Genomic DNA, 11,548 nt, shown 5'->3' on the forward strand with positions numbered 1-11,548 from the left:
TGTTTTTTCTTAATTTTACAAATGTTTTGTTTTGTTATGAAGATTTCCCAAAGACAAAGATGTGAGAAAGAAGTGGGAAGTTTCTACAAGGACAGAGGGATTTACTCCAAGTAATACTTCCGTGCTTTGTGTTACTCAGCTCAGAGGGCATATGTTGACAAAAAATGTGACAAAAAATAAAGGCAAAGCAAGGCAAATTTATTTGTATAGCACAATTCAGTACAGAGACAATACAAAGTAATTTACATGATTAAAATATAGGAAAATAAAACAGAATAAAGGCAAGTAGGAATAAAATGTAGAAACAAAAATAGAACATTAAAACAGTTGGACTAAAAAAGTTGAACTAATGATGTTTCAGTAGAACTATTTAACTAGAGCAGTCGAAGGCAATCCTAAACAAATGTGTTTTTAATCTTGATTTAAAGGAACTCAGGTTTTCCGCACTTTTACAGTTTTCTGGAAGTTTGTTCCAGATAAGTGGAGCGTAGAAACTAAATTCTTAAGACAGCACACGTGTGGAGCTGATGAGAACTTCCCAACAAGAGGATTTATTCTTCCAAAATCAACATGACATCAGACGTTTAGTAACCTATTAGTTATCTAAATGTCCAAATTAACTAGTTATATAACCTTAGTTAAGTCCAGAATTAAAATATCATGGCTGCTGCTTCTTTAAGCTATTCTAGTCATTACATTCACAAATAAACCAAAATAAAATACACTTTATTAATAATATATCATATTTCTTATGCATCACACCGTTTTCACTATATTTATGCTTTTTAACATTTTTATCATTAAAAGAAATACAGTATTTATAACATCTCTTTTTAAATAAATTCCAGTTTTTAACATGCACACACATTTACATTTTTAATATCATTACCCATGAACTTATCTGAATCACATCATGACTTACTAATACTTTTCAAATGTTTGAATGGCACCTTTAACCAAATGACCTGTACTTAGCTGCCATTTACTGTATTAATATACTGGATTGCAATAACAAGTGATTATAGTGATTGGAAATAACCCAAAAATATGTAAAACTCAGTGACAAAGCAACTATTAAATGTCATATTTAATAAAAATCTTTCAGAAATGTATAGTTTAATAGTCGTAAGGTTCCCAAACCCATAACTGGTTAAGATTGGCATGTCCACCTTGCATTCCTATGCATTGCCGACCAGCTTTAGCAGGTTAGCTCCAACACCCATTTACTCAAAGAACAAATATCTCTAACAAAAACAGTTTTAACTTTTACCACATGCAACTACATAATCAATGACATTTTGTAGGTTGTAAAACCATAAAGTACTCTTGTTTTTTTATCTGTTTACCAACCTGTGACAAAGAATAAAGACAGCACCCATGTATCATATTTGGATTTGGATGGAGGATTTATTCTTCCTCGGGTGGTGCGCAATTAAAAGTACAGCAAATGGATTTTTCAGGAAATGTATGTAAGAAGCCTAGAATTGGTATTAGGTGACCATGTCATAATGATTAATATGTGGGACAACTGAAGCTGCTGAGGAGCACCCATCTCCATTTGCCAACATTTTGGCTGTTGTGTGTGACAACAGCTATCTTCCCACTATGTTTGGTGGTCTGGTGGAAAATGCTCTGGTCTACATAGCAGGATTTGTGGTCCGCCAGATTCACTGAGCTGTGATGTGTGTCGGGCAAGCTTGGTCAGAGAAGCTGTACCGTCATCAGTTGATGAGAACTACCACCTGCTAACTCTGAAAAACAATGGTGGCCTAGTGATTCCATCACAAGGCACAGTGAAGGTGCCGAGAGCTGCAGAGAAAGACTGCTAGCCCTTGCTCCTCATGAGCAAGTTCTTAACAAACTGACCCAATGAGCTTGCTCCCATTCAGGCTCCTTCAGAATACAAAGCCATATTGAGCATAATCTGTACTGTCCCAGAGGGAGGACCAAGAACTTCTCGTTCTCTAAAGACGAAGACCGACGCTTAGGTCAGGAAAACCAGCGGCTTTATCAGAGACTTATAGAAATTTCTGTGGTGCCGAGAAAGCCTGCTGGCACGCAGGTGTCTAGTCATGCTAGACTAGTTGCTAGCATGAGGTAATAAAATTAAATAATAAATATAAATTTTGCACATTTATAACTTTTTGTGTTAAACTGCAGTCATTTTTTCATGTCCGCTCTGACCATTTTTCTCCTTCATGTAATGTAAAACTTAAAAAATATCAAATAAATCTCAAATATTTATTGTTGTTATGGTTAGAAATACTGTCAGCGACCTGTATCCAGGCATAATCCTAAATAAAGATGAAACACATGTACAAGTCAAGTGCATGCACCGTGTTGGAAACAACAGGTTGTTCTGATCCACAAAAGAAGACACTCTTTGGTACCTGTTTGATGACATACTACAACTTATTGAAGAGCCACAGCCAGTGACATCCCGCCATGTTGAAATTTAGAAAAATGTGTGGAAACAACTTTCCCAGTCACTGGAATGATGATGAATAATAACTGTGACAGCAAATTAATTTGCCTTTAAGGATCAGTTGTAGACATCAATCGTGGTGTTACTAGTGATTACAGTTACACAGAACAAGTAAAAGTAGGCATACTGCTATTTTCTATTGAATTAACTGGTGGCAGTGTTTATGATGTTTTTGTTTGGTTATGAAGACAATGAAATGTTATGATGTTATGAAATGTTTTATCGACAGCATGGACTAATTATTAAAGGAGAGAGAACAAAACTGAACTTTACTCAGATCAAATGCACGTACAATGTTTTGTCATTTCTAAGGGTTAATCTGATATTTGATATATGTTGTTACAGTTGTAGCAATAGCACCAGCAGTGTTGTTTTACAGAATAGTTGGGCTATATTCATGAATTTTCTACCTTGGCCATGATACCGCGTTTTAAGTACTATTGAGCGTTGGCAAAGTAAGCTGTGATTCTTTTTTTTTTTTTTTGAGGAGCTGTTTTTAAAATAAAATGGTGGTTATTTCTGTCAGTGTCTGTCATAATTGTGGCCTGAATAATGTCTACCAAATTTGAGCAACTATGAAATTGAAATTATGCAGTTCTTAAATTTGTCCATTCCTCCCCGTCAATGTTCCACTCCATCACATTATATTCCACCCCGTCAGTGTGATTATTTTTATTTTGTTTAAAGACAAAGGGTAATTTAGTGGTCAGAGCAATTATACACAGTTTATATTTGCAATAATGTACATAATATGTAAGTTTCATTGTAGATTTTGAAGTCTGACTGTACATTTTAGCAAAGAAAGTAAGATAACTTGCATATTAAATTTATTAATGCTGTACATAAAATAAAAATATTAAAAAACACTTTAAACTAACCATTGGTATTTTTGAACAAAAAGACACTTTCTGTAGTGAATACAATTTTGTTTGTCTTACTTTTATCTAAAATTACTGTTGAATTTGTTAACTTTTGTCCTGTGACGGGGTGGAAAAAGAAACTGATCTCTGGATATAATGTGCTACAATACTTTCAGAATATGGTGTCTGAGGTTGAAAAATGTTTTATTGCAAGTATTACATGTTCTGTAGGCTATAAAACTAAAAAAAAAAAAAAAGGTTATGATCAAAAACCTCAAAATTCAAAGGTCCAATCTTAACACTTTCCATGGAATGACCCATTTGCGTGAATATTCTGATTGTGAATGAGGGAAGTGTGTGCCTGACACAAGAGGATTTCTGGTCCTTGGGGTTAAATCAGTGCATGGAATCAAATGTAAGTATTCTTCAATGTGTCTCATAAAACCTGTAACATCTGTCTACTCATTGGTTAATTACAATGTCTTTCAGATTGGAAATGCTTGCCTGAAAATAGTGGAGGAAACGGCAAAAAGATTTGTAATTAAATTGCCTAGATCTTCGTTTTTAAGCCCTACGAACCAATCGAAATGCTTAACATCATTCTGTTTTCATAAGGGAAGAGAAATACACATCTTTGATCTGCCCCTGTGGAAGGCAGAAGATGTGGATCCTTTGTGCCTGTAGGTACTTTCATCATCAACCCAGAGCCATGGTCTGGGAAGACAGGGGGATACCTTGAAGTATGTTTTTACTTATTAAAGTGTGAACGGTTTGCAATAAAACACATTTATCACTCATATGGTTTTACTTTTCTCTAATTTTACATGTGCCTTTTAGCAGTTCTTAGGGTGTTTGTAGTCAGTTATTAATATGTTGTATAAAGTTTTCTCTCTCTCTCTGAATTATTTTTTCCCCCTGTTCAACTCTTCTAACTACAACCCATTTTAGCCTTACCAGCATTTTGTGTAGGTTCTATTTCATCCCTCCTGACCGCCAGAGGCGGTGCTGAAAGCACTGAATGTTCCCTTCGGGCATGCGCAGTTCGAGTAATTATATCAACAGAGTCACACCTGTGACGCCGGATGACCACTCGGAGGCTATATAGCCTGCTGTCATCCTTGGCTCTGTTCCTTTTTTCTCCACGGAAGCGGTTCGCTAACTTCCCCGTTGTGTGACGCCCCATCGCTCGGAGTTGCGGTTTTTCCTCCGCCCTCCCAGGGCTGCAACGGGTTGATTGTGGAAGTTTTTCGGAAGGTAAGTAAGCTTTGTTGGTGACGGTAGCGTTCCCACCCCCTCTCCCAGCTCACTGCTTTTCGTTACCCTGTTACCTACAGCTGGGGCTGTTGATTGAGTACGGCTGACGTTGTTAGTTCTTTGTTTTATCAGTTTATACCTGGTGACGGCAGCGTGTTCGCTCCCTCTCCCAGTGTGACTAAGTTAATTTACCAAAGTGTAATAGACGGCTAACATTGTTAGCTCCTCTTGGTTTACCAGTTTATACCTGGTGAAGGTAGCGTGTCCGCCCTCTCCCAGTGCGACCAACCTCATTTACCGAAGTTGTGTACGGCTAATGTTGTTAGCCCATTTCGGTTTACCAGTTTATACTTGGTGACGGTAGCGTGTTCGCCCCCTCTTCCAGTGTTTTCATTTAATTAGGTTGAGCCTTGTCGACCTTAACCATGGAAGGCTTCCACAGCTGCAGGGATTGTGGGGCTGCCCTCCAGGCAGAGGATGGCCACGACTTGTGCCCTACCTGCCTTGGACATGAGCACCTTGTGGAGGCGTTGTCTGAGAACCCGTGCATTAATTGCAGTTTTATGCCACATGCAGTGAGGGTGGCCCGGTTGACACAGTTGTGCCCCCAGGAGGGTTCTGACCTTCCGCCCTCTGGACAGGTGGATCCCCCCCAGGCGTTCTAAGCGCCGTGGTGGGACCGCGGTCTCAGCACCCCCCCGGAGGAGACGGGCCAAACTTGACCAGGGCCTGTGGTCTCTGAGTTGGCAGAGATGAAGTCTTTCTTGCAGACACATCGGTCTGATGCCTCTCTTCCAGTGGCAGGGCTCTCCTCCCCACCCATGCCTGAACTAGTTGCGGAGGAGGACGTCATATCTCTGGCTGCCTCTGCTTCTCATTTCGGAGGAGGCAGGGTCCTCTCAAGCCTCTGACAATGGGTCGTTTTCATCCCGGAGTGCAGTTGGGGAGGCCAGTGACAGTTCCATGCGGGATGTCATGTCCATGGCCCTGAAGCAGCTGCAGCTTGAACTCCCACAAGGAGATGTGTCCGACTCCAGGAGTGCCTTTTTCAGGTGCGGACGGGCCCCTACTCCATTTTCGGTACCTCCATCAGAGGAGTACCTTAAGGAGTTGCACGCTTGTTGGCGGGACCCGAGAGCGTTATCATGGCTCTCCTCAGACGTTCGGGTGTTGGCTGCCATGCACGAGTCGGTGAAAGCCGGCCTGGACCGTATGTCAGCAGTTGAACCAGCTGTTGCTTCACTGATTGTGTCGCCAGATGAGGCCCTGCGTCCTGAGGTCAGGTTCCCGCGGACACAAAGTCGGGTTACGGATGACCTCCTGTGTAAGGCATACAATGCAGGAGCGCGTGCGGGCCGTCTTGGCAACTCCCTGGCACTAGACCAAGAGCTTTCCGCCCTCCTAGCCAAGGGAGCAATCGAGGCTGTGGATCCTCTGCTGCAACCCAGAGGCTACTATTCCACGTACTTCCTCGTGGCAAAAAAGACTGGCGGTTTTCACCCCATTCTAGATCTAAGGGGACTCAATCAGTACCTGAAAGTCCTTCCATTCCACATGCTCACCACTGCAGAGATCCTTCAGACTGTCGTGGCAGGTGATTGGTTTAAGTCAGGAGATCTGACAGACGCCTACTTTCATGTACCTATTGCGGCAGAACATCGCCGCTTTCTCAGGTTTGCTTATCAGGGTCGCCATTGGCAATTCCGGATGCTCCCATTTGGGCTCTCCCTTTCCCTGAGGGTGTTTACTCGTTGTGTGAAAGCGGCCCTCTCTCCTCTGCGGGCCTCCGGAGTCAGGATTCTGCCATACCTGGACGACTGGCTTCTCTGTGCTCCCACTCAGGTAGCTGCCTCTCGGGATACGTCCCGGCTTCTTCTTCAGGTGTCACGGTTGGGCCTCAAAGTCAACCTTGCAAAGAGTTGTCTGGTTCCATCTCAGACAACCACCTTTCTTGGGATGCATCTGGACTCCACTACCATGAAGGCCCGTCCGTCTGTTCACAGGGTGGACGACATCGGCCACTCATGTCGTGCCCATGGGTTTGTTCCTTCTGCGTCCTTTGCAGCGGTGGCTCAACAGCTTTCACCTAGACGCCAGGCTGCACAGGCGTCACAGGCTCATGGTGACGAGGATGTGCCTTCGTGCCCTAGCTCCTTGGCGGGACAGGACCCTTTTGTCCTGTGGCGTTCCAATGAGGTTAGTGGTGTCTCGAAGGGGAGTGGTCACCATGGATGCCAGCTACAAGGGCTGGGGCGCCGTGTGGCAACACAGAGCGATTTGGGGTCTCTGGGGTCCAAGGGAGCGCACAGAGCACATAAACGTGCTGGAGCTGCGGGTTGTGCACATAGCCCTCAGGTGCCTTCTGCCCCACGTAGAGGGAAGGCATGTGTTGGTTCGAACGGACAACACCTCTGTTGTTTACCATATCAACCACCAGGGAGGCACCAGGTCAGCACGTCTCCTGGAGGTGTCCAGGGATCTCCTGGAATGGGCATTTCCCCGTCTGTCCACCCTGCGCGCAGCATATCTGCCAGGACGGCAGAACCAGGTTGCAGACTCTCTATTCCCTGACAGAGGTCGGGTGCACTGGGCCAGGATGCGCTGGCTCATCCATGGCCACAGGTTCTCCTGTATGCCTTTCCACCCCTCTCGCTGATTTGGCCTACTCTACGGAGGGTTCTCGAAGGAGGCCACAGGGTGTTGCTGGTAGCTCCGTTCTGGCCAGCACACCCGTGGTTCCCGCTGCTTTGGAGTCTGTGTCTCAGTACTCCATGGCGTCTTCCAACAAGGAGGGACCTGCTGTCTCAGTTGGGGGGACAGATATGACACCCCAACTCTCAACGTCTGGCCCCTGGGAGGCTGACTGGGTGTTCAGATCCTGTCAGACACACCATTTTGAGTGCTAGGGCGCCCTCCACTAGGCTGCAGTATGACAACAGATGGCTTCTCGTTTCTCAGTGGTGCTCTGCCCACAATGAGAATCCGGTTACCTGCTCGGTGCCCACTATTCTGGAGGTCCTCCAGTTTCTCCTTGATAAGGGCTGCTCTCTTTCGACCCTTAAGGTGTATGTTGCAGCAATTTCATGTTGTCACCTACCTGTCGACGGCCGTACAGTAGGGCGCCATGATCTGGTCTCTCTTTTTCTGCGCGGTTCTCGTAGGTTACGCCCGCTGCCGGCTCCACGAGTGCCCGATTGGGACCTACCATTGGTTCCTCCATTGGAGCCTTTGGCACAAGCGGACCTCAAGTGGCTTTCTTGCAAGACCGCTTTTCTGCTGGCTATCGTCTCAGCTAAGAGAGGCAGTGAGTTACATGCTCTCTCTGTCAGCCCTACATGTATCAGGTGGGCTCCAGATCACTCCGGTGTTACCCTGTGGCCTAACACTGCATTTGTGCCTAAGGTGTTGTCTCCTTTTCACCGTAACGAGCCATTGCGGTTGGCTCGGTTTCAGCCTCAGTCAGGTGCAACTGAGGGGTCTGAGTTATTGTGCCCAGTAAGGGCATTGGAGGCATACATTTCGGCCACCGCAAGTCTAAGACGCTCAGACCAGCTTTTCCTGTGTTATGGGGGTCCGAGGTTAGGCTACCCTCTTTCCAAGCAGCGTCTGTCCCATTGGATAGTGAGCGCCATCTGCCACGCCTACGCTGTAGGTCGCCGCTCCCTGCGAGTCAGGGTGAGGGCACATTCCACCAGGAGCGCCTCTGCTGCCTGGGCGGCTTTGAGAGGGGTCCCTCTGGAAGCAATATGTGCTGCTGCATCATGGGCTTCCCCGACCACCTTCACAAGGTTCTACAATGTCAATGTGACTGTCCCTCATCCACTGGGTCAGATCCTTTTACAAGGTTCTGCTGGGCCATCTGAGTTAAGTATGTGCTAAGGATTCCTTGTGACATAGTTGGCATTAGTCATTCAGTGCTTTCAGCACCGCCTCTGGCGATCAGGAGAGATGAAATAGAACGAAAGTTACGTATGTAACTACGGTTCTATGAATCCCGGATAACGCCAGAGCTTCTCTGTCACTCAGAATCCTTGCTTCTGCGAGAAGATTCTGTAAGAACAGAGCCAAGGATGACAGCAGGCTATATAGCCTCCGAGTGGTCATCCGGCGTCACAGGTGTGACTCTGTTGGTATAATTACTCGCACTGCGCATGCCAGAAGGGAACATTCAGTGCTTTCAGCACCGCCTCTGGCGGTCATCCGGGATTCATAGAACCGTAGTTACATACGTAACTTTTGTTTTAAGGCCTAGTTAGTTTTGTCTCACCTGTTCTTATTGTATTTGTGTGTGTAGTTTGGGGGTGGTAGGAAATGTGGACATGAGTTTTTTGCTGTTTAATTTACAGTGTTGTTTACATGTTTTGATTTGAAGTTTTCCCAAGGCACTTTACAGGATATTAGAGCAAGATCTTTTCTTTAGATAAATTAAGAAATAAGCAATGATTTGTTTTTGTTTTTTTGTTTGTTTGTTTGTTTGTTTGTTTTTTTAATAACAAAAATGTTTCCCAGTTGTGGTTAGGAAAATAAAAATATAGACACCATTTCTTAAAGTTATAAACACATATAGGAGTATATAAATGTATTTGATTTTGAATATTCTTCAGTTTTTTTAATAATTTATTTGATTTCCATATGTATTTGTGTATTTTGTACTTAATAAATGTATTGTAATAATTTATGCCTTGGCTTTGTTATGTGTTCTTTGTTCTATTCCGTTTGGTTGTTGTAAAAAATAAACAATGTGGCTACTATAATAACGAGGTCTTCTGTTTATTGTGTCCACCAGAGGGTGCTAAAATCTAAATAGATAATTCTAACTTTCTAAGTACAACACTCTCCTTAGTACAAGATTATTTTTGATCAAGTAAATTATAAAATTTTATAGTTATGTAGAACATTATAATGCAGAGTTTTATAGCAGTCACTACAGTGGACAGCTGTTTAGAAGTCATTGTTTCCTAAATGCAGTGGTTTCTATTGTGGTATTGCATATCAGTCCTTAGAATGCTCTCTACTGCTCCCCTCCACTGAGGTTAATTCAGTAGCAAGTTGTTGTAACTACAAGTTGATGTCATTGGAGTCCAAGATGGCAGACAGACAGACAGACAGACAGACAGACTCAATGACCACTCCTGGAATACCCTGTCAATCCTTCTAATCGAGGAGAATCCTAGAGGTAAAAAAATTATGCTGACATGCAGGAGTATCTAGGTAACAATATAATTAACTTAGTTTGGAAAATTTTATTTCACGCAAGTAGGAAATTGCGATTAACCATGTGTCCAACACAGTGGACATCATGCATCGCTGACTATATTTTTAACATAACTCCAGAGGTGTCAAGTAACGAAGTACAAATACTTTGTTACTGTACTTAAGAACACTTTTTAGGTATCTATACTTTACACTATACACTATAATTACACTATAATTTTTAGGTATCTTTACTCCATTACTTATTTTTATTCCTACTTCTGACTTCTACTCATTACATTTTCACACAAGTATCTGTACTTTCTATTCCTTACATTTTTAAAACAAACGTTACTCTTTACTCTTGGCTTCAGTTTAATATTTATAAATATTTATTTTACGTAATGTGCGCCATCCAATGCAGATCATTGGCTCCCCAGGCGATACAATAGATGCACTTAAGACTTTCCCAGCTATCTGCAACCTTTCCCTGAGGCTCAACACTGCACTCCCAGCCTCAGCTGCATGTGAGAGACTGTTTAGTGTAGCGGGACTGATCTTCTGTCCAAAAAGGGCACATATTGATCACAAGAACTTTGAGAATCAGCTTCTTTTGAGGCTCAACAAATCATTCTGGTAATCTGATCGGGTATGCTGTCTTGGGGTCTTGATCGTCAGTTATGACTATGGGGAAACCGTGTTATATGCAGCAGGATTTGAAGTTTTTGTTTTTTTGATGGGACTAACATACTCTTAGTTTGAATGCAAAATAATGGCACTCTCCTACTCTGTACAATTTTCAGAACTTGTTAAGCGCTCTTAAGGGATTTGTTTATAGTGATGTAGAGCTCATTCTCATTTCAGTTTTGGTCTTGACTTGTCAGCTGTGACGGGGGTGGGACGAACATGAATACCTCATATACTACTGTGTGTGCAGAATGTGTCTTTCTTTCTCTCTCTTTCTGTCTTTTTCTCTCTCTGTCTCTCTGTGTCTGTCTGTGTCTCTTTACACAAACTACATAGAATGTTTTTGCACCAAAGGGTATAGTTTACCTCAGGTATTTGATGGAACTCACACATTTATGTTCTGGCAGTTCTGCAGGCTTGAATACTACCTCTGTTTGGAATTGAATTCCAATAAAATTTGAGAGAGAACGTGCTCCTTGAGTGACTTTGTCTTTGACTAATGGGTTAATGATTATGTTGTGTCTTGGGCCACATGTAGAACTAATCAGTGTTTAAATTAAGCTTTCAATTCATATAGTGGCATTTTTTAAAGCTTACTTTATACTTTTATACTTTAAGTAGTTTTTGGAGCACATACTTTTTCACTTTTACTTGAGTAAAGAGGTCAAGTTGATACTTCAACTTTTACCAGAGTGTTTTTAAACTGCAGCATCTATACTTCTACTTAAGTAACAAATGTGTGTACTTTTGACACCACTGCATAACTCATGTAGTTGGCCCGAGCTCACCCAAGTAAAAAAAAAAAACCATATTGCATGATGCTGCATGCACAAGGAAGACCAAATACGTCTGCATGCAGTGCCTTGTGGCACTGTGCTCTGGATGCTTTGCCAATTTTCATGTAGTCTGAGTTAGGAAAATGACTTAGGAGACTAGTTGTTTGATGAAGATTGTTCTCTTGGTTTGGATTAACAGAAGGGCTATAGAATGTTGTAGTGTACGAAAGCATATTCAATTGCTTTTCAAAGCCCACAATGGAATATGTGGTCATGGATTTATGATCAAACTC

The 11,548-nt window shown here is 42.8% G+C and overlaps 1 protein-coding gene across 1 annotated transcript; it reads left to right on the forward strand.

Moving 5' to 3' along the window:
- The first annotated feature begins 4,536 nt into the window (after positions 1–4,536).
- LOC118562836 lies at positions 4,537–8,655 on the forward strand. Its single transcript, XM_036135713.1, has 6 exons — positions 4,537–5,480; positions 5,540–6,638; positions 6,796–6,954; positions 7,761–7,903; positions 8,183–8,274; positions 8,626–8,655. The coding sequence occupies exons 2-6, from the start codon at positions 5,563–5,565 to the stop codon at positions 8,653–8,655; spliced, it is 1,500 nt and encodes a 499-aa protein (XP_035991606.1). The 5' UTR covers positions 4,537–5,480; positions 5,540–5,562.
- Positions 8,656–11,548: the final 2,893 nt, after the last annotated feature.

The sequence above is a fragment of the Fundulus heteroclitus genome, chromosome 4 (genome assembly GCF_011125445.2).
Source record: "Fundulus heteroclitus isolate FHET01 chromosome 4, MU-UCD_Fhet_4.1, whole genome shotgun sequence".
Lineage (NCBI taxonomy): Eukaryota > Metazoa > Chordata > Actinopteri > Cyprinodontiformes > Fundulidae > Fundulus > Fundulus heteroclitus.